This window comes from Rhododendron vialii, chromosome 11a, assembly GCF_030253575.1.
Source record: "Rhododendron vialii isolate Sample 1 chromosome 11a, ASM3025357v1".
In the NCBI taxonomy this organism is placed as follows: Eukaryota; Viridiplantae; Streptophyta; class Magnoliopsida; order Ericales; family Ericaceae; genus Rhododendron; species Rhododendron vialii.
In genome coordinates this window covers 36,377,841-36,404,224 of record NC_080567.1, presented here as the reverse complement: position 1 = coordinate 36,404,224, position 26,384 = coordinate 36,377,841, and the positions used below count along the sequence as shown (strand labels likewise).

Below are 26,384 nucleotides of genomic sequence, written 5' to 3'. Positions count from 1 at the left end.
CCGGATAACTGAGAGATCTTTGAGTGCGTAAGGCTCACGTATACCGTGATCCCGCAACGTGTCCCCATCTCTCAACCGCCATGTACTTACCAAACTAAACCGACCACCCGTAGACCTCTCCTTTTTCTCTTATATAGTCCTCTCATATTCCCCCGCACCCTAAAAAACAGTTCCATTGATTCCTCTCTCTCTCTCTCTCTCTTTCTCTCTCTAAAAAATCATTCAACAATCACAATCTCTCATCAGTTCAAAAAAAAAAAAAAATTCACAATCTCTCCACGTCCTCCTCAATCTCACCCAGACTCGCCCTTCTTTTTCACGTTATTCGTCTCCCTCACCAATAATGACGAAAGAAGGAGGAGCACCAGCAGGCGGCGGCGGCGGTCGCGGTCGTGGTTCCACAGATCTCCACCGGCCGAAGCTCGGAACGCTAATGCATTCCGAGCCCCCGAGTTTCATCAACCATGAATACGACACCAACCAAACCAATCCGTACGCCCATCGCAACAGCAACGCCTCCACCGGAAGCCCTCTCCACAACTACTCCCCGTACTACAAAACCGACCCCTCACCTTCTCCTAACTACGCCATGTCCCCCTGGAACCCCACATCGCCGTTCCAAACCTCGCCCTGGATCAAATCGTCCCCTTTGTTGTCCACGCGAAACGGGTTGATCGGCTCGCTCGTTCGCGCCGAGGGCCACATATACTCTCTCGCCGCCTCCGGTGACTTGCTGTACACCGGGTCCGACAGCAAGAACATAAGGGTGTGGAAGAGCCTGAAGGATTTTTCGGGGTTTAAATCGAGCAGCGGATTGGTCAAGTCGATTGTTTTGTCCGGCGGGAAGATATTCACCGGACACCAAGACGGGAAAATTCGGGTGTGGAAATTCTACCCTAAGAATCCCTGGAAACCGTATAAGCGCGTGGGGGAGTTGCCCACGACCAAAGATTTCATTAAGAGCTCGATGAACCCGAGCAATTACGTCAAGGTACGGCACCGTTTCAATGTCCCATGGATCAAACACTTCGACGCCGTTTCGTGCATGAGCTTGGACAGGGAACAAGGGATATTATATTCCGGTTCTTGGGATAAAACCGTCAAGGTCTGGAGAATATCCGATTCGAAATGCTTGGAATCGATCAACGCCCACGACGATGCCGTCAACTCGGTGGTGGCGGGGTTCGAGGGGCTGGTGTTGACGGGGTCCGCGGACGGGACAGTGAAGGTGTGGCGGAGGGAGTTGGTGGGCAAGAATACGAAGCACGTGAGGGTGCAGACGTTGCTGAAGCAGGAGAGCGCGGTGACGGCGCTGGCAGTGAGCGCGGCCGGCTCGGGGGTCGTGTACTGCGGGTCGTCGGACGGGCTGGTGAACTTCTGGGAGCGCGGGAAGCACTCCCTGAGCCACGGCGGGGTGCTGCGCGGCCACAAGCTGGCCGTGTTGTGCCTGGCCGCCGCGGGGAATCTGGTGTTTAGTGGGTCCGCGGACAAGAGCATTGGCGTGTGGAGGAAGGAGGAGGGCGGGGACCACACTTGGCTTTCGGTTTTGAGCGGGCATTCTGGGCCCGTCAAGTGCTTGGCCGTCGAGGAAGATAAGGATCAGCTGTCCAAATGTGGTGAAGATGACCAACGGTGGGTGGTTTATAGTGGTAGTTTGGACAAGTCGGTGAAGATCTGGAGGGTGTCCGAGAAGTTTCCGGCGGTTTAAGTTCCACGCACGGTGTTATGTAGTGGTGGAGCTATTGTTTCTCCCAAGTGAGGTTTGATTATTCGATATTTCCGGAGCACACCCACGTGATTTTTCAGCACCATACATTTTCGTGAAGTTCAGTATTAAATGTATGAACTCGGTATAAATGTGTGGCGCTAGAATGATTGGGAGACTCCGGGACTATCGAATAATTACTCGTGTGAAATTGAACAGAGAGATGTGTGTGGTGGGGACGGTGACTTGAATTGGTAGTTGAACGGCCGGCGTGAAGAAGTTAGCCAATATATAGGATCGCCCCAAGTCAGCAAATGATGCTTTTGGGTAATTTTAATCAAGGAGAAAGTTGTAAATAAAATTGCTTGCTGTGTTGCTTCTTTTAAAACGTTTATTTCATTTGTATACTCAGAAGAGAAACATAGATATCCCGTTAAATAGTGAATCGAAGAATATTTTGCGTGCAAAATATGTTTATGCATGGTTTACGCGATCGATGCTTGATTAATTGACGGCTTTATCTAAATTATTGAGGTACTGTATGTTCGACTTACAACAAAATTTACGAGTGAATTATTTCCTTTTGTGTTAAGTATGGATATTAAACTTTTCTTCCATTGATGCATGCTCAATATTATCAATAAAAAGAAACAAAAAAATTGTTTTTCATGTCACTTAGAAGAAAATTGTCACGCACTAATTTGCAGAGGTGTTCAACAAAATATATAGGTAAACTGATCAAATTTGTCATACACGTAGCAACTTCGTTTGATAATTCGTCGATAGAAGCCATGGTCTCTTTCCTTTGTGCCAAAGCATTCCGAGTTACAAATCGTGCAAAGTAATTTTTTTTTTTTTTTTGAAAATGTCAAATTCATTTCATAATAAGCCCGAAGGCAATACAGACTCCATTAAAGATACAAAAATGAACCAAAACTACCAAGACTTCGACACAGGCACCCTTTGCAAAAGCGCAAGACCGACGAAACGCCTAGATTAGGAACCAATCTAGGTCCAAGTAGTAGAGAATCCCAACGAACCCCAGCTCAAACCCGATGAGTCGCAAATGGAATCTGGACGGCAACACGGCCGTGGACCAGCACCGCGACAAACGAAGCAACCACAGCAACTGAGAACCACCACCGAAAAACCCAACGAACCAAACTCCAAACCATGGATACTTATTTTCCCACCACCAACACCCATCGGATCTAGGGAAACCAGACCGATACAAACCCGGACTGGAGAACCCAGCCGGTAAGCCGGACAAACCGGCAGAAAAAGAAAAAACAGAAAAGAAACAAGAGAAAAAAAAACCTAACCCATCTAACCCTAACCCCAACACACCATTAATTATTTCCTCGCCAACAGCCACTTATCGCCGGAAATGGGAAGACAATGTGGAGACATGACGATTACAGCCCATAGGTCGCCGGCCAGAGGTTGGAGAACCCGAAGCTTGGTCACCACGAACTCAGCAAACTTTTGCTCTCAAACCATGAAAGATACACCAGCTGTGAGGAGAGGAAGAGGAGGAGGGGGAAGGGAGAGGAGGGGAGAGGGAGGGGGGGAGGAGGGAGGAGGAGGCGGCGGCCCCCCTCCCCAGATCTGGAAATGATAAAGGGGTTGTTTAGAGAGAGAAAGATGGGATAAGATTTCAAGTTATCCTTTTAAGTTTGATAAGCGTTATCGTGCAAAGTAATTTGTATCTCCAAACTTGTTCCATCTCTGTGGGAGATTTTTCCGGACAATCACATTTGTGAAGTTTTATTTGGATTTGTTTTTCGTTCTTTGAGTCGTTAAATACCGTTGATTAATTCAAAAAATGGAATAACAAAAGATTGTATTTAGTAAACTCATTTTTCGTTGTTGCAAGTGGAGTAGGCATTAATTATATACTCACGATATGTACTGTATTAAATTATTTGATTGGGTTCAAAGTTCAAACTTCACCTACAAGTAACGACTTTTGCCCGGAAAAAAAAAAAAAAAAACACTAACTTTTCGGTCCATTGACTTTTTAAAAAGATATTACTTTTATGACAGTAAAAAGTGCAAAAATAAACCAATTATTGAGAAAAGGGAAGTAACAAGAGTGCAATTTTATTCACCTTTTTAAAAAGAGTGTGAATATTATCCTCTTTTTTATTGGTTGAAATAGTATAGGTCTCACCCGTGCAATACGTACACTTTTTAATAAGCGTGACATCACTTTGTGGTACGATTCATATCATTTCAACTAATAAAAATGAAGATAATATTTAACCTCTTAAGTAGAGGAAGAACAAAACTCAACTCAAGTTATAACAACTCCCTCTCTCTTATCTCATCCTACCAAGTTGTATAAAAGTGAAAATCACAAAAAAATAAGTGAATTGATAGATCGCCGAAGCCAACCCATACCGTCCAATGGCCTAGAAATAGATACACATCAAATTCTTTTGGATTGCGATCTAACCATGAGATTATATTCTTTGATTTTCCACATTCTGTAATTTTAGAAAAACATGGTAGCTTCAATATTCTCCATGAGATTACCTTCTTCCACTAAACTCTTCCCATGACTTAAAACGGAAAAGATATAGGTACCGACGGATTTCCCACCGAAATCGTACCGACGGCCTCGCCGGGCCGTATCCGGCCATCGGACGGCTGATCCGAACCGTCCAATAATTCTAAAAAAAAAAACCGAGAGACCTTGCGCGTGAAACAACGGCTTATGTACACGAAAAAAGGAGTGCTTGATCCAACACCCTACACACATCGGATGCCGTTGTTTCTAGCGAAGGGCCCCTCGGTTTTTTTTAAAAAAATTATTGGACGGTTCGGATCGGCCGTCCGGTGGCCAGAGACGGCCCGGAAAGGCCGTCGGTATGATTTCGGTGGGAAATCCGTCGGTACGGATAGCAACACTCGACTTAAAATCATAGTTGAAATTTGTTTATGTTCGGTTCGGGTTTTGAGAAAGATATTTGGAGGTAATGAGTGAAGAGAGATAGATAAAGAAAATTTGTTGAAAACCGTGCGTATATATTTTAGATCGAAAATGAACAAGTTTTGTGATAGTTGAATACCTTCAAAAAAAAAAATGGCAGCAAACCAATAAGGTCCAGCCCATCAAATAAGGCCAAGCCCAGTAAAAAGTATGGCCCAACTTAACATACGTATAACTAGAGTGGGTCCAATGAAGGAGAGCCAAAAAAATCACCCTTGGAGCGTTATCAGAAAGATATAGAATATTTTCCAACATTTTAGACCGTTCTAGAATAATTTAGATTGTTCTCTATTCTTTTAGAGAGGATATTCATGACTCTCAACAAGAGGTACATATTATAAAAGATGTACTAAAAAACAATTGTTGATATTTCCGATCAACCTATGTCATTATAAAAACGTAGACATATATAATTGTAGATGCATACAACATTGTACACCATAGCTATATATATATTTTAAAAGATAATATATGAAACCTAATATTGATTTTTTTGCATAAATACATGCAATCTTATAAGGACGATAATGAAAGTTTTGAAAAAAAAAATCTTGAATGGCCGGATGTTAGATTTTCTTTTAAAAACGTTGGCCGAACAAATTAATATAATTTTAATTAACATTAAAAATTAAGCTTGATTCTCCAAAATAGAGGTTTGGTTCTCCCAAGAGTTAACAGGTAACGACTCCCTCTATCTTATCTCTTCCTACGAGTTGTAGGAAAGTGAAAATCACAAAAAGTAAGTAAATTGATAGATCAGTTAAGCCAAACCATGATATGTCCATTGGCCTAGAAATAGATATACATGCATCAAATTCTTTTGGAGTGCAATCGATCTAACCGTGACATTATATTCATTGATTTTCCACATTCTTTGATGTTAACAAAAACAGTAGCTTCAATATATTATTCTCCATGAGAGATTAGCTTCTTCCACTGTTCTTTAATCCCATGACTTAAAAAAATTATATCAGTGATTTGTCGAAAAAAATTATATCAGTGATTTGTCGAAAACATTTCAACAGCTAGCCCTTTGGAAAACTACAAAGTCTCAAGAGGGGTACTTCTGCAACAATTGAATGAACCTTCGAATAATGCCAGCTTAACAATAAGGTCCGGCCAGTACAAATAAGCCCAAGCCCAATTCCATGTATATATAGCTAGCCTAAGGGAAATGACGGTCAATGACGTGTTTTAATAATTAATACTCATCAATGACACTTTCAGCATTAACAAATATTCTCAGCATGTCCTTAGCGGGTATTAATTATCAAAATACGTCCTGAGCTGTCATTTTCCTAACGTATAGCGTAGAATTACAGTCTACACACTCCATGGCAACCATATATTTAATTATTACAAACCTACAATTATGATAGTATCTTTTTGGTTTTCAGTGAGATGTACAGATGTATGTGAGATTGATAAAATCTTGTGATCGTTTTGTTGATAGAACTATATAGTGAGTGAATTCCTGCTTATTCTTTTTTGTTTCATTTGAGGTGAAAGCATATGTTATTAACCTGTGGGGGGAAGCAAATCCATTGTCTGTCTTATTTAACGAACATAAAAAAAATTGGGGAAAATGACGGCCCAGGACATATTTTGATAATTAATACCTGCCAAGGACAAATTAAGAACATTTGTTAATGCTGAAAATGTCCTTGGTAGGTATTAATTATCAAAACACGCCCTTAGCCCTCATTTTCCCTAAAAATTGCAATATCTGTCTTAGTTGGACAACTATATAACCTTGGGATGCAAATCCATTATCTGTCTAAAATTTGTAATAGTTTTTTTCTTGATGTTCGGACTAACTTAGGTGGAATTCCACTAAGCTAAAAGGACTTTTTGAAGGTTTTGTCTTTATTCAAAATTTTCTCACGTTCATTACTTTTTCGCCAAACTTTTGTGGACTATTGATTCGTCTCGACGAGAGGAATCGGAAACTCAATTATTTTGGAAAATATCAACTTTTCAACAAAAAAAAAAAAAAGAAGTTAAAATGGTTGGCTTTGTTGGCTTAAAATTAATGGATATTTCCAAAATTATTTGGGTAAAAGTAAACTTTTTTTACTTTTCCTTTTCCTCTCATCGAGACAAACCAATAAATAATCCACAAAAATTTGGCTCAAAACTAACGCGCGCGAATTTTTTTGGAATAAAGACTAAACTTTTAAAAAATGCTAAAAGTTAAACGACACTTAGTCTTACCTCAACTGATTTCGGAGTCTTGAAGTTAATGACTACAAACTTCTAGTGATCCCAAAGGCTATAAACTATAATAATTGAGATCATTACAAATGAAAACTAGATGTTTGGTTTGAAAAGTAGAAACAACACACCATAAGACTGGAAGGCAAAGATATGTATGTTCAAATAACTTCTTTTTTCCTTTTTCGATAACGGTGGTTGAGGGAGACTCCCTGGGTAAGATTCGAATCCAAATACATGAGCGGGATAGTACTACTACTTCCACCGTTTCACCGTCAACGTGCTTAATTACGTTATTGTTATGGTCCCATTGCTCATGATCACAACTGAAATCGTTCCTGTAAAAAAAAAAAAAAAATTAAACGGAGTCGTTGGGGTCGTCTTCTTTTTTAATCAGAAGAGAAATGTAATGTATTCATAGAAAGCCTTTCGGCCGTCTGTTGTCTTCTAAGGAGACAAATTTCTTACTGTGACTTTATTTTAAAAATGACGAAAAGGCAAGGGAAAGAAGATAAATTTTGCTCCGTTTGGACCGGGTTTGCTATGGATACCAGGATGGTCAAAAAATCAAACCAATTCAAAACGGGTTCAACCTTGACCCCAGACGTGTCAACCACGTGACCCCTAAGATAATTAGATAAGTACGCGTATGCAAGAATTTGAAATTGCGGAAATTTTAGCCTTATTCCGGTTGGTTGATGGATTTGCTCTCCACACAATTGACCAACATTCGATTCTTGTGATCAGGTTGCGAAAGACTAATTTTAAATGAATTTCCTAGTTCCGGCGGCGTGGATGACATGTTTTTAACCGAACCGGAAATGAGGTTAATTAAGATAAACGTAATCTAGCTTGGATCGGAATAAAAAAGAAGAAAATCATGAAATTAATCTCAAAGTGATTAGACAACCGGATTCCAAACTCTCTCAAGTCCCACCACTCCATTATACATGCAACTTTATTCCAGTAGCTATTCAGCTCACTGTGGGCATTGAGCCAGTCACCACAGAAGCGAGTAGTAATTTACTACTAAAAATTATGCACGTAAGTATTTAATTTTTTACTTTAAAATTGTCCGTTTTTTTTAGTAGATTACTCCATTATTTAAGAATGAAGAGAGTACCAGTATTATTTGACAATGTGCTTACACATTTTGCAATCGTACAATTTGGATCGGCTCCAAACAACTAAATGATTGTTTCATTAATGTGTTATTTTAGCGAGTGTTTTGACAATAATTCAAGAGTCAAGAGCAATAAACTAGTATTTTGAGTTAGCATGACTTTGTTTCGCCTGCAAATTCTGGATTAGGACATCACATTAATTTTATGTCTTACAATGGAGAGTATCACGATCAGCTTTATTTTCATCTTATTATTTTGTAGTAATTATTTCAGATACGACATATATGGTTCTTTGCTATCTTATCCTATAGAAGGTGAAATTAATTTAAGAGGGAAATGTTATTCAAGAGTTGAATGCTGACTTTAAGCCCAATTTGTTGTGTGTGACTGTCAGTAGAATTTTGAAAAGATTATAGTATAAACTTGGGGGAAAAATGGCAGTGTTTGAACTATTCAAAATTCAAGGGTTCCGCTAAATACAACTGCGAATTTACTACATGTAGTTAATTTATAAAAGAAAATTTTTGGATTCTCTTTTATGAGTTGGATACATGTAGTAAATTCGCAATTGTATGTAGCTGGGCCCAAATTCAAATCACATCCTGAATCGAAGATCAAATTATTAACTCATATTCTTGTCATTGATTGGCTCTAATTTTCTTATCGTTATGAATAATCTGTAAGTATGGTTTGACTTTTGAAAATGTATTGTTTCCTGATTAAATCAGACACATTCAAAGATCTCCAGTGGTTCGGCACGAATGCTCAAATTTTAGAAGTACTCCTCAAGGTCCGGGAACGTTAGCCCTCCCGGAGGTTTGGATTGCGCAATCGGATAAAATAAAATAAAATAAAAAATCACATCCACAATTTTGAAAAAAAATGCGGCAATGACTCCGGTCTCCAGTCTCCGGTCATCCCTGTCCGGGAGATTACTCAAAATGAACTAGTCCTCTTCAGCTTTGTCATCACTTTCCTGGAAAATTTCTTGCACCAAAAACGCGTTGATCAGAAGGAAAAACCGAACTGTAGTTTACTACTACCAAGTCTTCGCAGTCTCTGTCATTCAACACCAACTCTTGCTGGTAAGTCAAAGTCCATGCAATCCTTCACACATATAATTCTAGTAAATTGCCTTGGTCCCTCCATATCATTCACCAAAACCATTATCTCTTCGCTACTCTCTTGAATTTCTCAAGAATTATTATGTGTTTCGGTTTTGGTTTCATCTTCAAATAACCCTCCTCCTGAATCTGAACCAGAAATTGGGTTCCTTTTCATTTTGAGGTTTTTTTGCTAATCTCTCAAGAATTATGTTTCAGGGTTCTTCTTTGCATTCAAGATTTGTAAATTGGGTTCCTTTTCATTTTGGGGGGTTTTGCTTCATGTGAAATGACACTAGGGAAATTAGGGGGTTTTCTTTGAATTCAAGATTTAGTAAGATGACTTCCCTCCTTAGGAAATTCTTGCCTTCACCGTCTCCGAAAAATCGCGACGATGGAGATGACTACAGTGTTGAGTACTCTTTCGCTGTAGAGTACAGTGGCCCTCCGGTCAGTCATGACATTCCTCTTGTGGTTCCGATCGATATCGATCGAATCCCGACCGCTTCTGTGGTTGTCACTGCTTCGATGTTGAGTAATCTGTCCCTTCCGGTTGTTCAACCATTTTCAAAGAGCAATCTTTTAAGCAATAAGTTGTCAAAAGAGCTCAAATCGGGCTCTAAAGCAAACATTTCGACGAATTCAGCATCCCATTCGGGTGAATTTGTTGAGCTTTCGGATGAATTAGGTTTGATTGATGTTGAGGAAGGTATACCAAAGGTATCAGACGGAATTGATAGTTCAGGTACGTTAGGGTTTTCTGACAGTCGGGATGATTCGCAAGAATTATCAGGAAGTTCAGAAGTGGAAGAGGATTTAAGGGACGATGGTGAGGTGGGGTTGGATTTGGATGAAGGGGAATCATGCTCAAGGGCTCTTTCGCCTGAGATTCATTCTATCGAAGGGGAGGAGGATTGTACCTCAGTCGTGACTGCTGGTGATCCTGAATCAAGTGATGTAGGTCGTGAGCTAACAGATCATTATGATCCAGAAATTTTCCGAAGAAGAGCTAGTGTGAAAAAAGGTTTATGTAATCGATGCAATAAGAGAAACCAGTTCACTGAGAAGGTGGTGTGCATTGTTTGTGGTGCTCAGTATTGCGGTAATTGCGCGGTTAGAGCAATGGGATCAATGCCAGAAGGGAGGAAATGTATTCCTTGTATTGGTTTTCCAATTGATGAATCGAAGAGGGGGAGCCTGGGAAAATCTTCCCGGATGCTTAGGCAATTGTTATCTGATTCAGAAGTTAAAGAGGTTATGCGATTCGAGATATCATGCAAAGCAAATCAGCTGCCACCTCGGCTTATGCATGTGAATGGTAAGCCTCTTTGTCATGAAGAGTTGGTTGTGCTGCAAACGTGTCAGAACCCGCCCAAAAAACTAAAACCGGGAAGATATTGGTATGATAAAGTGTCTGGATTCTGGGGAAAGGTAAGTGATTTTCTCTTTTACCCTAAAAAGAATTAGTACTTTTTTTTTTTCTGTGTGCGTCTTAATTAATGTCGTTGGCTCAATTAACCAGGAAGGAGAGAAACCCTGCCAGATTATTAGCGCCCAGCTTAATGTTGGTGGTCAAATTTCGTTGGAAGCAAGCAATGGAGACACAAATATATTAATCAACAATCGGAAGATCACGAAAGCAGAGTTCCGGATGTTGCGGGTTGGATTGCATCACATAATTTGTATCTATTGAATTTTAGGATTTTGAAGTAAAACCAACTCAGGTCTTTTGGATATTGCAGTTGGCAGGAATCCAGTGTGAAGGAGCCCCTCACTTCTGGGTGAGCGCAGATGGGTCCTACCAGGAAGAGGGACAAAACAATGTGAAGGGGAAAATATGGGACAAGGTGCGTATGAATCTGGTTGATTTACATGCTTGTGTTCCTATTGTTATCGTAATTGTGATTGAGTTATCTTTCACAAATGTTTCCAGCCTGGAATAAAGCTAGTTTGTGCCCTCTTATCTTTGCCAACGCCTCCAAAGGACACGAATCCCTCAGGGGAAGAAGTTGCCAATCCTGCTAATGGAGTTCTGTCAAACTTCATTCAGCAGAAAACACTTAATAAACTTCTTCTCGTTGGTTGTGATAAATCTGGGACAAGTACCATATTCAAACAGGTATCTCCTGAATGGAAGAATTTAGCTGTCATCTTTTACTTGATTTTCATTCATTTACATTTAACTAAGTATAACTGCAGTTATAATCGATATCGTAGAGCTGGAAAAATTTATTTGCACTATCATATTTATTTGCTATGCTTCCAAATTCCAATGGTCTTTTCATTTACAGAAAGCCAGAAACATATCATACGAGAAACTTAACGTAGGAAAACAACAAGATGAATGGTAATTAAGCATCTGGCGAAGCACACAAGATTCTCCGTCATTTGGTTATCTTCATTTTCTGCTGATGGTGTGAGCCGTGAGGAAAATGTAAAAATGTTGTTTCATGTGGTTCAGAACTTGAGATGTTGTACAGTTGTCAAATTTATGCATAACATCTGCTGCATTGTGGCTCTGCACAACTCTGTGAGGTTGTTTAATTTGCCCAAGATAGTTTTATGCAATAGGCTTACCTTGAGAAAAAGCATTATCTTCTTACTTTTTTTGTCTTTAGTGTCAAAAAGTGCTACAAGAGGCCTTTGTGATTGATCATTTACTATTTGTTGTGAGGAAGTTTAGAAGATCTATCGAGTTTTGAAAAGGTTCTTATCAGAGGGGGGGTATAATAACTGGATATCATGAACTATACCCAGGAACTATAAACTTGGGAAGGAAATGGGAAACTTGTGTTCTTTTAGATGCTGGTTTGACCGATTGAACAAGTATAAGGTTAGGTTGTCTGGGATCTTTAAAAGGTAGGAATGGGATTAGTGACTATTGTCATTGCCAACTTGTTAGATTTCTCTTCTTTCAACTATGTTTTTCCTTGAGCTTCTTCTACTCTTCAGCTTCTTCCAGGGTGTATGGTCTATTTATTTATTTGATAAGTACCAGGATGCACTGTTTACTATAGATAGTCTGTAAAAGTAGTTGATTTGCTTATTTATTTGGACACAGTTCGGTATTATAATCCAATAAACATGATGGTATTCATGTGGACTTGAAATTTCTGGATATCCTACCAACCTTCTGAGGTATATACCCATGTGGGAATTGTGTACATAGAGAAAATGGGACTTATACTTCATTGTTCAATGTTACATCCTATTTACCCATCGTTGAATGATGTACCGACTTTTGATCCTTCGATACAAATGGTGACTGAGACTGACTAATCTGTGTTTTGTTATTCAGGCCAAGATGGTGTATAATGTCCCTTTCTCTGAAGATGAGCGTCAGAGTATTAAACTCCAGATCCAGAGCAGTTTGTATTGTTATCTTGGAATACTTCTCGAGGGGCGGGAACGGTTTGAGGAAGAATGGTTAACGGAAATGAGAAGAAAGCGCAGTGATGAACCAGGTCCTTCAAGTATGTGGAGAGTTTGTTTTAGATTTCTCTTTTCTATTCAGCTTACATGCCTTATTGTAACTACATCTAACTATCACAAAATCCATAAAGAATATGTAGATGTTTTTCTCCTTTTTTTGGTTTCTTCTTGAAAGGGTAAGCCAAAGTCCAGACCTTGTATCATTTTCAAATCATCAACAAACTATCATAATCTTGCTTCCAGCACAAATTTCTTGAAATTAGTTACCTTTTAAAGGATCGAGTAGATGCTGAAGGCTTATTTTATGAACAGGGAGCTGCGGTCATATTAATGAAGAAAACATCTATTCCATCAACCAAAGACTGAAAGGATTTTCTGATTGGCTTCTTGAAGTGGTGATATCAGGCAATTTGGATATCATTTTTCCGGCGGCTTCTCGTGAATATGCACCACTTATTGAAGACATTTGGAAGGATAAAGCCTTTCAAGCCACATATGATAGGAGGAATGAACTACGTATGCTGCCTAGAATCGCTAACTATTTCTTGGATCGGGTGAGATCACGCTCTGTAATTCTTATAACTGGTTCTGGCTCTCTAAAATTCTTTTTGGTGTATCAATAGTGAGAGGTGGTTTGAAGAGTGATAGAGTCATGTTAGTTAGCGTCTAATTTTACTAGTTAAATGTTCCTATGTAGGCTGTTGAAATTTCAAGCACGGACTATGATCCTTCTGATACGGATATCTTATATGCCGAGGGTATCACTCCATCCAACAGCCTAGCTTCCATGGAGTTTTCTTTTCCCAAGTCGACACAGGATAGCTTCATGGACACTGCTGATCAGAATGATCCATTGCATAGGTTCGTATTCATTTTTCGTGTTTTAGCCTTCTAGCATCATATGAAACTACATTTTTTTTTTTAATCTTAATATGGAAATGTAAGTGGCAGATCTCTAGTAAATTATTTTCATTCACTCGCTAGTCACTACCACTTTAACAGCTTCATTAGGGACTTTTGGAAATTTGAGATGTTAAACTACGAAACTATTCCGATCAGAAAAGAACTATGAAACTATTGATTATCATCTAGTAAGATATGAGACTAGAGATCTTTGTTGTTTAACCTTCTAGCAAGGATGTGAAACAATAGATCTTCGTGTTTTAACCATATAGTTTTGGTATAAATCTACGGATCTTCGCTCAGCCAGAGGAAAAATAACAGGTGGATCTCTAGTTGATTAATTTTATCACTTACTTCAACTTAGCAACGTCATTTTGGGATTTAAAATTTAGGATGCTAATAAGTTATTTCTGGTAGTCACGGGAAGTAGATGGAGCAATTGACACAAATTGCCCTCGCTGTATGGCTTCTTACCGCAGGTTCCAACTCATTAGGGTACATGCAAGCAGCCTTGGAGAAAACTGCAAGTGGTTGGAGATGTTTGAAGACACTGACCTGGTCCTTTACTGCGTCTCCTTAACCGACTACGATCAGTTCTCTGACAACAGTAACGGAGTTTCCAGCAACAAAATGTTGGAGAGCAAGAGGCTCTTTGAAAGCATTGTCACTCATCCAACCTTTCGTCGAAAGAACTTCCTTCTGATACTCAACAAGTTCGACCTTCTAGAGGAAAAGATCGAACAAATTCCTCTCACTCAGTGTGAATGGTTTCCTGATTTCAACCCAGTAATCAGCCATAATCACAGCAGCACAGGTAGTAACTACAGCAACCCTTCGTTGGCTCAACGCGCTTTCAACTACATTGCCGTGAAATTCAAAAAGCTTTTCGTTTCCCTCACCGGTGGACGCAAGTTGTATGTTTCTCGTGTTACTGGATTGGAACCGGACTGCGTTGATGAAGCTCTTAGATATACCAGAGAGATTCTGAAGTGGGAGAAGGAGAAACCTCAGCTTACCCTACACGAGTCGTCTTCTTGTAGCGTCGACGCAAGTTCCTCTTCTTAACTTTTCAATAGAGAAAGGCAGTTAACTAAGCTTTGCTTCTTTTCGTATAGCTTTGTTAGATTTAGTGCACAAATATGTACAAACACATAGAGAAAAGAAAATAAGAGGCTGCAATTTGTAAAATGGATGAGCTGGTGATGGGCGGTTTATCGCTTTATCTTGCCGAATAGGTTTGGATAATTGTTATTAGCCATGTGGAGGAATTTTTTATGGATTCAAATTATGGTGTATCTCACTGATCTCTTGAATGACTTCGGAGCTGTGAAAGGTGATGTTACTGTACTTTAATGGAAGGCAAACAAGTTTATTAGAAAAATTCGCGCAATCGTACAATTGGAACGTACATATACACTGACGTAACTACAAATTATATATGCCTGCACTGGAATATATCTCTATCTGGGATTCACCACGGCGCAAAACGGTCCATGAGCAGACAGACTGTGGCTTCTGATATTGTATTGTCTTTCTTTTTCTCTGCTGCTGCTGAATTTCGCAAGACGGAAGCAGCAGCAGCAGCAGGGTCTTTCTTCTTGGCCAGTGATGCCTCATTTTCTTGATCTTCGCGACCGTCTCTTCTTCTTCTTCTAAGCAAGAATGGCTTCCGAGCTCGTACCTTCTCTCCAAGCTTCCCTAGTTCACCCATCCACACGTCAACCATTGCCGACATCTTCACTCTCTATCTCTCTCTTAAAACTTCTTTCTTCGAAACCAGTATGTTATATGAATTGCGATGGTGGGATCTGAGGATGTATTTATAGGGAGGAGGAGGAGGGAGGGGGGCTGTTTCGGGAAATCAGCGCGTCGACGCCCGTTGATTGTGGGCACACAATTTTTCGAGCATATGTTATAGGATATTCGAGACTACTGGATGAGCATTTGCGACGTATGACTGTTGTTTTGTTTTTGGCATGGATGAAAGTTCTGGTACAAAAAAAGGAACTTTCATCTTTTTTGTATTTTTGTTCCATAGGGCTGTGGTGGCTGTTTTGTTTTGTTTCAAGAGAGGAGGACCAGCCACAAGGGGTATTCGGGTTAGTTTGTCGGTTTGCTCTCTACATAATTGACTAGAGTTCGATTCTTAGGATCAGACCACAAGAAAGTGGTTTCTTGTGAATTCTTTAGTCCCATTATCGATGACATGTTTTTAATCGAATTGGGAACGAGATTAATTGGGATGCGCGTGAGTTGGTCCGGACACCCGACCATAGGAAAAAGAGGGGTGGACCACAGTTTTTGTGTTGAATATTCTTTGTTTCATAAACTACTGGTTCGCCCACAGTTGTAATAAATAAAACGTTGGAAATGAAAGAGTCAATAGTCTAGCAGCCAATAGGAAAATGGATTTCTACAGGAGCTGCTGGTATTGGTTCTCAACAATAGTTATCCTCTCATAACCAGGGGTGGACAGGGTGACGCGGTGGTCACCAAGCAACCAGGACAGCCTAAAGAAATCTTTGGTCAATGGTTTGACTCTGATTTGCGTGTTATCAATTATTGCAGTGGGTTAGTCCATACAGAATTTTGTTCGGAGTTTCATTGGCCCACGTACTATAGAATTGGCTACCGGAATTTGGTGACCTATTGGGTCAGATTTGAATCAAGATTCTCTCATGTGATGATCTCTTATGTGATTTCTCATGTGACGCAAAATGTGATCGACCACAAGTCCATTCGATGATCCGAGCAATTAATTTTGCAGCTCTCGATGTAAAAAATCAAGTTCCTTGAATATGGGTATCTATTTGAACAGATCATATTTTTCACAAGAGAAAGAGACAGTCAAACTCAAACCATTTGTTTCTTTTTCAGACAAATATAATTAGACTAGGCTTTTATAAATCTCCAATAGACTTGATTTTTGGCTTGGAAGTTGAACACATCGAGACCTACTGTATAAGCGGTTTAGATCATGAAACAGGAACGTGATGATTCACCTTTTGGATCACGTGAAGAACCACATGAGAGATCATCACATGAGAGGATCTTGACTCGTATTTGTATTCCCCCAAAATTTATAGAATACGAGTATATATTTTTCATGTATATACTATATAGTTTCTGTAAAAACTTTTGAATGAATATCATTAACCCTTCTGGAACTGGTGGATGAGATGAGATTATGTGAAACCGTTCAAACCCATGTGCCTTTTTTTTGTCTCTTTAATCGAATTATTGAAGTGTATCACATGTAAGGATGCTCTTGTAACATCTCAAAATATCTTCGGATATTTTTTTTATCGAAAAATCGTTTGTCAAATCGTTCTTTTTGTTCTTATACTACATGTTGCGATATCGAATATCCCCGAGTACCTTATAGTAGTAGTATATTCTCACTATTCTACGTTCTTACGTGCGAAAAAAGTGTTACTTTTTACTCAATCTCGCAATATTTCTCACTATTTTACTGCTGCATCTGGGGAGAATCGATCTCGAGTCTTAAACTTTTTTTTTGCCTGATATAATCTCATCCCTGCTCTTACTCAATTCTGTGTTTCACTGAAGAAATTATAGTAGAATCTTCCTCAAAGATTGATTCGCTACTCTTTCCAACCATGGCGTGGGGCAATCGATCGACTTAATCGAGTTCTAATATACTGTACATGTCTGCCACAAAAAGATTTGAGGGATTTGTTGCGATCAGCAAATTTCTCTTGCAAGTGCTAAAGAAAAAGTAACCCTTTCCTCTGATTATGAAGCTCATCTTTTGTTGAAGGCTGCAAAGGAGGTGTGGCAATATAGAAGAGACAAAATTAGAAAAATTGCTCATCTGAAAGATGGGGGTTCTCAGCAACTTAAGAAACCCATTTGCACTTTGTTAATTTTGGTTTCCTTTTCCAAGGTAACAGCCTTGGTATTCATGACTCCGAAAGATGTACATTAAACACGTTTACTTGAAATTACTTCATCGAACAAAGTTCTCGACTCCTCATAACAACTAGAGTGACAAGAAGGTATCCACAAAATAAAAGAAAACACATGAGCTTAGCACAGCCTCGCGCTAAGGTGTTGATTCATAAACCTAAAAGGTACAACTTGTTACATTTTTGTTCAAGGGCTAAAGCATTGAACAAGCATAGAAAGTGAAGCCTCAGAGTAGGCGAAAGGCGAGCTGATTTTGGGAAAGACGCTTGTGACTGTGGGCGGCCCCTGAAAGAGGGAGCTCCTCTCTTTCGGTTGAACCAGTTGGCTCAACTCGGGAGCGGTCGGGCCCGAGCCACTTGGGATATCTGCTGGACCCTTGTTGCGAATCTTGGCTTGCTCCTCGGTCCACATATCCACCAGACCTGACATTGGGACCACTGCTTTCGATATCGAATGATAAAGACAAAACCCAGTTGAAGGAGAGAGAGAGAGAGAGAGAGAGAGAGAGAGATCTTGAAGTGTGGTTTTGTTCAGATATTTTGGGTCTTCGATATTTTGAGATACGAATTGGGTCATAGTTCTTGTGAATTTATATGTGTGATGTGTGGGTGTGAGGCCCAATGGCGCACACGATGCTGTCAATCAGAGTAGATTTTTGATTGGTTGTGGCCCTTGTGGGTGTGTTTCTATGTGCTGTGTGATTCAATGGTCGGTTGACTGATACCGTGTATTGGCCCCCACAAGAAAGTTGTGAACCCATTGGCTTAATTCAAATTCAGTGGGATTCTGATGGGTATGAAGAAACCATGTTCAGTGTGTGACATTGGAGGGAACCGCTATGGTGTACACCTAGCGTATGATATGTACTTGTAATATTTATTATTGAGAAGCGTAATATTTACTACTACTGAGAGACATAATATTTTACTAACCGACGTAACATTTTACCAAATAGGTATAACGGCACATACCGTATATGCACCATTAATTATTAAGAGGCATAACATTTACCACTTAAAGACATAATTACATTTATTCAAAATAGGTGTAACATATTTAGTTATACGGAGTGTGTATTAGAGCTTTTCCCGACATTGAAACATGAGATTTATTTTTATATGTTGAACCAATTTACATACTGAAAACAGGGATTAACATGAGATCAACATAGGGCGGATTCCACTTGCAAATTTTGGTATACTATCTATCGACCAAATCAAAAGACCCCTATATATTTATTTGCCTTTGCTTCACACATCATCAGTCAAAATCTAAATTTTTAAGTGTTCTGTTCTCCTCGTGAGTTAATGGACAAATGAAATTATCATGCATCATTTAAATAAGTGAAATGTCGTTGGACTCAATTGTAAAGTAAAATGACATTTATTAACATTGGATCTACATCTACTTTTTGGTTAGGCCCTTAACTATTTCTTCCAAATAGCAAACAGGAATAAAAAAATAGTAGGAAAAATGAGTCATGTATATATGATTCTAGTTTTTGACTCCACTGATCCAAAATTCAAGCTCCCTACTTGCCACAGACCCTCCTGTCTTTTACTACATTTGCCTAGTTGAGGCACTAGCACGTCACAAGGCCGAAGCATATTCTATTCAATGGTTATGAAAGTCTTGTAACTTGAGGAAAGAAGGAAAAATTAAAAAAATATTCTCTCCCATTGTTTGATTTGGAGAGAGATGCAAGAAAATAGCAAAATTCTAGAATCAGAAAAGCTACGGCCTAAATTCTGAAGTGATTTTGGGTGTTTTGTTAACGCCTCTAACGATATCGAACGAAGCTTATTTTTTACAGAGACCTTAAACGACATATTTTGAACAAAATGAGCGGCTTCAATCATCTTTGCGCGACCCGAGGCGGGAGAAAACGGGGTCTGTGCACAGCTGCTGTGCACCAGCTGCTGTGCACGTAGCACGGCTCTTCTAGAATTGTGTTCAGTATATTTTCCCTCCCATTTTTCTGTCGTTTTCCTTTTGCTTCTTTTCTCCCACTCTCTTTAACTTCCAAACAGAGCATTAAAAAGTTGAAGGGAATCCTTGCAAATATTGAAAACAAGAAGGACTCCAATGTAATAACGCACCGTGAAAATGGAGTAACCGACTTAACGACACAACACACGCAAACGACGTCGTAGCCTGATTCCCGTTTACTCCTGAGAAACGCGTAAAGAGAAACAAAACCTAGACGCGACGCTTCTTCCAAAGACAAGACCGCCTCTGCACCGCCTCTCTCAATTTCATCGGAGCTCCGATTGACCGGAAAAAGCGCGAGCTTTCCGGGAGGAAGAAGAACAGAGAAGGAGGATACGATGTCGTACGACGACGTGGAGATCGAAGACATGGAGTGGAACGAGGAGCTCCAGGCCTTCACCTACCCGTGCCCATGCGGAGACTTGTTCCAGATCACCAAGGACGATCTCAAAATCGGCGAGGAAATCGCTCGGTGCCCTAGCTGTTCCCTCTACATCACCGTCATTTACAATCTCGAGGATTTCCTCGGCGATTCATCAAAGCAGAAGAATCTAGAGCCCCCCAAGCAACATCCCGTCGCCGTCGCGTGAAAAAGCCAGGTCATAATTGATTCGGATACGTTATATAGAAGAGTTACGAAGGTTTGTTTCAAAGTAATTTACAGGAAAAGTCTGTAGCTTTAGGGTTTGCCTTAACGAAATTTTGTTCTTTTGTTAGGGTTAGGTTTGGTTTGGAGGGTTTGAAAACATTTCTGGTACTTGCGTATTTATTGCGTGAAATTTAAGCTGTGTTGTGTTGCTTTTCAGAGAATTATTTGAGATCTATTGAATCATCGATCGTTTTGCGATCTTTATCATTGCCTATTGCGTTCTTTACATCACTGTCATTTTACAATCTCGAGGTTTTCGTCGGGCAATTCATCAAAGAAGAAGAATCTAGGGCCCCAAAGCAACAGCCTGTCACCGTCAGTTTAGAAAACCAGGTCGTAATTAGCTCAATAATTAACGTCAAAGAGTTACAATGGTTTGGTTTGAAGTAATTTACAGGAAAGTCTGTTGCTTTAATGTTCATCTTGACGAAGTTTTGCTCTTGTGTGCAGTTTAGGTTTGGTTTGGAGGGTTTTAGAGGTGTCACGCAGATTTGGTGCTGACAGAGTAATTGCCTAGAATTTTAGCAATGCTGTTGTTTTTCAGAGAAAAATTGCTGATCGGAGTGAATGAATGTGTTTTTTTTTGGCTTCTTTGTCATTGCCTATTGCGGTCAATAACTAACTCAATGGGTGTTAGGGAAGAAAAGTTCAAAGGTTTGTTTTGGAATAATTCATAGCAACTATTTTTTTTTTTTTTGAGAAGTGGTAATTCATAGCAACTATGCATTTACAATCTCGACAATTTCACCTGCAATTCTTTGACAAAGAAGAATCTCGAGGCCCCAATGAACAGTTCATCGTGGTTGCTTGAAAGACCGGGTTGTAATTAACTCGATACGTGATGTAGAAGAGTTACGATGGTTTTGTTTTGGAGCTTTAGGGTTGTCTTGATTAAGTTTTGTTCTTGTGGTCTGTTCGGTTTGGTTTGCGAAACGTACCGGCAGAATAATTTTTTGGAATTTAAGCTATATTGTTTTTTTTCAGAGAATAATTGCTGATTGTTATCATCGTATTGAATCATTGTGTTTTGAGGATTATTTGTCATGGACTATTGCAGAGAATAACTAACTCAACACATATTATGGAAAAAGAGTTCGATGGTTTGTTTCGGAGTAATTTATAGAAACTCCGTTGCTTTAGGCGTTGTCTTGATGAAATTTTGGTCTTGTGTAGTGTTTAGTTTTGGTTTGGAGAGTTTAGACATGTAAAACATTTCTGCTACCGACATGAAAATTGCGTGGAATTCAAGGTGTTGTTATTTGCAGAGAATAAATGCCGTTTATATTGAATCAAGGTGTTCTTTAGGTTATCGTTGCCCATTGTAGATCAATTTACTTTCATATTGCATGACTCGAGTATCTTTTTATGAGGCAATTTCAGTTGTGAATTCCTAGAGCTGAAATACTAGAGCACTGGATTTTCCTATTTGAAACGTGTAGGTTAATTGTTTACAAAGAATGAAAGAATATTTCCTAATGTATTTAGTTTGAGTCGGTTCTCTCGGACTTAAAATTTAGGCCCATTCTGTTGGCTTGTATTCATTCAAGCAGTGATGGGTATTTGTTACAAAACGAACCTAATATCAACGACAATGAATGTGCTTAGTCAGTTTCTTGATGGGAAAATACGGGAGCATAAGATTTCATTACACTCATAGTGGAGATACTAAGAATGTCACCTTATGCGCTGCTTTTCACAGTGTTATGCAACCCAGCAGTAGCTTGAAGTCTTTGATTTCATTCATGATTCATCTTTCTATGTGTTAATTTAACCTAATAAAGTAGAATTTTGAGGAACTGCATTGCTTCTGGTTCAGTCCATTCATCGTGGTCCGTCAGTAGCTTAAGAGTGATGTTAGATAGCTGGGTGACCGATTCATGAGCTTGCTTGATTTCATGTTTGACGTATAGATCACGGATATTCTCTCTGAGCGACTATATTCATTAACTAGAAAGAAAAGGTGCTGGTGAAAACATACTGCCTCTCTCGTCTTCTCATGGGCTCTAATAAGCAGTTGGGTTTGTGTGAAGTTTGTGTATTTGGACCGATGCTTGTACGATTCGCAGGGGTTGAGCCACGGTTACCCCTAGCTGTTGGCAACGTCAGCTAACGCAGGTGGTGTCTTAGCATTGAACCTAGAACTGGGTCATGCTTGAGAGGTACTTTCGATGCATTGCTGAGAAAAATTGTTGTGGTGGTGGATGTCCTCTACCTGAGCATATCCTCTAATTCTGAAAAGGGACATCAGGTCAGGTGAATGTATGATTCTCTGCTTATCGAACCTCCATTGCACCACTCTTTTTATTTACCCATTTGCAACTATTTCGCTGATCTATGACATTTTTCAGACAACATACTACTACAACTTCCTGGGTCTAGAACTTTCTAATTTTTATATATTAGTCATAGTAACAATTGCGTACCCCACTACCCAATTGGGTAATATACCTGGAATCTTGTAACTTTAACCGATTACTATAACTTTTGTTACATGAACACCAGTCCAAAGGAGATTTGTTTTTCTTGAACAAGGTGGGATCATTGTATTGGCTACACTTACATATATTGGAGACATGTCAATGTTCCACTAAGCTAATGGGATCATAACAAGCATGTCCTTCCTCATCTGCCATTAACTTTAGCTTGAAGAGATAGGGACTGTTTGCCTCACATACTAGCACTTTTGGCACTTGTACTTCAATAGGCAATCAACCATAGTAATCTCCTAACATCGTAGTGTTAAGTTGCCGCCAGTAGTCCAGAAAGCTTAAGCTGTTAGAAAATGGGCTCAAGAATGTATATCAAGCTATCTAACACGTAGATCTTTGGCAATTGATCTTAGGGACATTAACATCATAGAAGAAGGCTGTATCTAATGCAGAAAGTTCCCTCTTGGATCGTGGTTTGGGAGGAGCAATAGATAAGCAGTCTCCATATGCTATGGGTTAGAAGTTAGCAGCCTTCTAGGTTCACCTAGGTGCCTTTCACCCGGGTGCTTTCCTTTTTTCTGATGTCCCATTTACCGGAAATAATACTGAGTGGTCATGCATGATGCATGGATGGGTGCCTTTTCTTTTCCCAATTTTTCTTGTGGAAACGTTTGCACTTTGCACTAACCCATTTGATTTGATACCCATCTAGCTTTTTGGATGCATTTAAGCTTTGCGTGAGCTGCAACAGAAACATACTTTGGACTACAAAAACTGAAGCTTCTCTCATGGGCACATTTGTGGGGCATATAGTACCTGGTTTGGCCCTTGTTCTTATTGGTATGTGGCACACGGTGAACACAGTCAACGACTACTATCTCAAAGGCTCTGCCAAATTTGTTTTCAGTTTCTGGTATCCGTTTAAGAGCCCCCTTTTCGCACTAAAACACTTCGAACTCCTTTCCATCTTGTCTTTCTCCATCTTTGCCATCTTCATGCAGGTCATGGACTACCCTTTCCTCCACTTCTCCTTCAAGCTCGACAATTTCGAGCATGCGACAATGTTCCTCCACCTAGCCATATTTTCTGGGTTTACCCTTTGTGCGGAGTTAACTCATTCATCGGGGACGACATCTGGGGTCTCTGGAGTCCTCGCTTCCTCTGTTTTCGGTCAAGAGCTTTTCCTACTCCATTATCACTCAGCAGACCACGTCGGACTAGAAGGCCATTACCATTGGCTTTTGCAGCTCATAGTGTTGGTCTCTCTCATTTCTTCTCTCTCTTCAACTAGTTTCCCTTCCAGCTTCCCCGTGGCTCTTTGTTTGGGGATTTCTGTTGTTTTCCAAGGGTGTTGGTTTCTCAACATGGGTTTTATGTTATGGATTCCAAAGTTTGTTCCACAAGGATGTGTTGCGGATTATGAGAATATGCATGGAGCAGTCACGTGTCTGACGCACGAGGCTGGAGCAAGGGCGATGGCCCTAGCCAACATGCAATTCAGTTGGATACTTGCTGGAATTATGATTATTGCCTCGTGTATTTCCTTGAAGCACGCTATGCATTTTAGGCCAAGGGGGGAGTCTGCTGTTTATGAACAACTTCACAGCACAGGTGCAAATATATCTGTTGCTATTACTGGATTCAAGCAACCGAGTGCATGAGATAGTGTAGTGTGAGTTTTTGAATGCAAAGCTTATCATGTTGCACTGCAAGGCATCTAGAGAGCACTTGGAATGTTTCTACCAGTCTATGTAAATAGGACTAAGTTGTATCCGAACCTTTTTTGTGTCTAGATAGTAGGATCAGATGTGTCAAGGATTTGCAATATTTTAGCTCTCATGACATGGGATATGGGAGTTACTTTATCTATCGAGTTTTAGTTTTTTTTTTTAATTTTGAATTCAGTAAAGCCTGGACGCACTTTGATTAATTTCAAGCTCTTAAATTAACAACCAAGTAAATCTCCGGAGTTTTTTTACCCAAAAAGAGAGGATGATTTTATTCTGTAAAAGTAGAGGGGCTAGAGGCTCTAAGATCAACCAGAGCTAGGTCGGACAATCATGATTGAACATCCTCCCTCCGGCTCTGCTTCATAACATCTAATAGGGAATCGAAGAAGATATAGTTACCCACCAAATCGCAGGGAAATCATACCAACGGCTGCGCCGGGCTATCTCTAGCCACCGGACAGCCGATCCGAGCCGTCTAAAAATTCTAAAAAAAAAAACCGAGAAGGCCTTCGCAGGAATCAAAGACATCCGATGTGTGTAAGGTGCTTGATCTAAACACCCTATTTTTCATGTATATACGTGTATATATGTATAGATCAACCATCCTACACACATCGGATGCCGTTGATTCCCGCGTGGGCCCCCTGGGTTTTTTTTTAGAATTTTTTGGAACGCTCAGATCGGCCGTCCGGTGGCCGGAGACAGCCCGGTACGGCTGTCGGTATGATCTTCCTACGGATTTCGTCTGGACCTGTAGCATTACTCGGAATGGAATGCTTAGCTACCAAATGAGCTACTCTATTACAATTGTGATTAACAACCAATTAAATCTCAAGTTGACGTCTCCTTAAATGACAACTTTGGGGCCGCTGTGTTGCATCTTCCCCTCATTTTTTTGGGTGTCAAATTTGATGAAGATTATAATGGATCACCAATTCAACAATTTTTCTAATCCTCTTCACGGACATGTGTCTTTTAACTATTTTTTGTTCCTTTTATGACATGTGATTTTAAGTACGGAAAATATGTTTCATGGCAAACCTAAAAATTGTTGGTTTGTGATTTTCAAGCAAGTTGAAAAAACCAAGAGTATGGCATGCAGTTAGGATCAATGGTCCAAAACGTGAAAAGAAAGAGAGAATAATAAAACGGAACAAGCGCAACTACAGAACACGCTTTCACCGAAAGCGTTACTACTCCGGCTTTTGGCCCATTGAAGGAATTCAGCCCATTGAGGCACTTTGTCTGGGCTTTCTCTTCTGCGTTGAGGCGGCTAGGCCCATATATTGAAGAATTACGAATTGAAAGGCTGTTTTTTTTATAAAAAAGAAAAAAAGAAAAAAAAAGGAGGCTTACAAAGCAGGGTAGAAGAACTGAGATAGTATTTGGTTTTCTGGATTGATATTAAGAAGGATTAAATGTTCATTTCTTGGTCTCTCAATCCAACAATCGACCATTTACCTATATTCACCTCTAATATCTTTTCCACAATAGGTAATTATACTCCCCCCGTCCCTTTTTAAATGTCCCAGTTTGAAAAATACGTAGTTTTAAGAGTCAACTTTTATCTCTACTTTATCCTTTCCCCATTAACTTTTCTCTCAACTTTTATATTTTTCACATCAACTTTTATCTCCATTTTACCCATTAACTTTTTAAAATGGACACTTATTATAAAACAACCAAAAATAGAATATTGGTCATTTAAATAGAGACGGATGGAGTATGATTCACAGCACACGTTGTAAAGGAAAATCTATCTCAAATTCTCAATCATGCGAGTAAATGTCCCACTAACTTGACTTTTATGCAAATAAAGTACTAAATGAACTCCGAGAAATGAGCACTTTAGATTGTGATGATGACGTCTTGAAGTAACCACCTAATAAAACACACTTTATATAACCTCTTAGTGCACTTGATGTACTATAGAGACCAAATTCCGTGCCCTAGGACTAGCCCTAATTCTCCCCATTTTCGAATCATGGATTTGCAAAGAGATACAAGGGAAAATTGATGGAGAAACTATGAAAATAATTTTTCAGCTATTATGCTTTTATCTTTTCCTTTCTCGCTATAAATGATTCTCTAAATCTGCAATCCAAACAAAGAAGCCCATTCGAAAGTGCTCCGTAATCAACATTAGTGCCCTCAAACCATAAGAGACAAACAATAGACGCA

The 26,384-nt window shown here is 39.7% G+C and overlaps 5 protein-coding genes across 7 annotated transcripts; 4 read left to right on the top strand and 1 right to left on the bottom strand.

Moving 5' to 3' along the window:
* Nucleotides 1-180: 180 nt before the first annotated feature.
* LOC131308191 (protein JINGUBANG-like) lies at nt 181-2,218 on the top strand. The gene has a single exon (XM_058335032.1). It carries the CDS (start codon nt 344-346, stop codon nt 1,706-1,708), a length of 1,365 nt encoding a protein of 454 aa, XP_058191015.1. The 5' UTR covers nt 181-343; the 3' UTR covers nt 1,709-2,218.
* A 6,757-nt stretch (nt 2,219-8,975) lies between these two features.
* On the top strand, nt 8,976-14,792 carry LOC131308186 (extra-large guanine nucleotide-binding protein 1-like). Of its 2 annotated transcripts, XM_058335023.1 has the most exons (9): nt 8,976-9,123; nt 9,361-10,572; nt 10,664-10,801; nt 10,884-10,988; nt 11,075-11,260; nt 12,440-12,614; nt 12,886-13,127; nt 13,271-13,434; nt 13,956-14,792. In XM_058335023.1, exons 2-9 carry the CDS (start codon nt 9,481-9,483, stop codon nt 14,539-14,541), a joined length of 2,688 nt encoding a protein of 895 aa, XP_058191006.1. In that variant the 5' UTR covers nt 8,976-9,123; nt 9,361-9,480; the 3' UTR covers nt 14,542-14,792. The 2 variants fall into 2 exon arrangements, with proteins under 2 accessions (XP_058191006.1, XP_058191004.1); XM_058335021.1 differs by having other exon boundaries at nt 9,088-10,572.
* Nucleotides 14,793-14,824: 32 nt separating this feature from the next.
* On the bottom strand, nt 14,825-15,491 carry LOC131308197 (uncharacterized). Its single transcript, XM_058335049.1, has one exon. The coding sequence runs from the start codon at nt 15,209-15,211 to the stop codon at nt 14,948-14,950; it is 264 nt and encodes an 87-aa protein (XP_058191032.1). The 5' UTR covers nt 15,212-15,491; the 3' UTR covers nt 14,825-14,947.
* A 4,242-nt stretch (nt 15,492-19,733) lies between these two features.
* Nucleotides 19,734-20,251, top strand: LOC131308198 (diphthamide biosynthesis protein 3-like). The gene has a single exon (XM_058335051.1). It carries the CDS (start codon nt 19,734-19,736, stop codon nt 19,983-19,985), a length of 252 nt encoding a protein of 83 aa, XP_058191034.1. The 3' UTR covers nt 19,986-20,251.
* Nucleotides 20,252-20,372: 121 nt separating this feature from the next.
* LOC131308195 (uncharacterized) lies at nt 20,373-24,342 on the top strand. Of its 2 annotated transcripts, none has more exons than XM_058335044.1 (2): nt 20,373-20,499; nt 20,570-24,342. In XM_058335044.1, the coding sequence occupies exon 2, from the start codon at nt 23,262-23,264 to the stop codon at nt 24,132-24,134; it is 873 nt and encodes a 290-aa protein (XP_058191027.1). In that variant the 5' UTR covers nt 20,373-20,499; nt 20,570-23,261; the 3' UTR covers nt 24,135-24,342. The 2 variants fall into 2 exon arrangements, with proteins under 2 accessions (XP_058191027.1, XP_058191028.1); XM_058335045.1 differs by having other exon boundaries at nt 20,377-20,499; nt 21,010-24,342.
* The last annotated feature ends 2,042 nt before the right edge of the window (nt 24,343-26,384 follow it).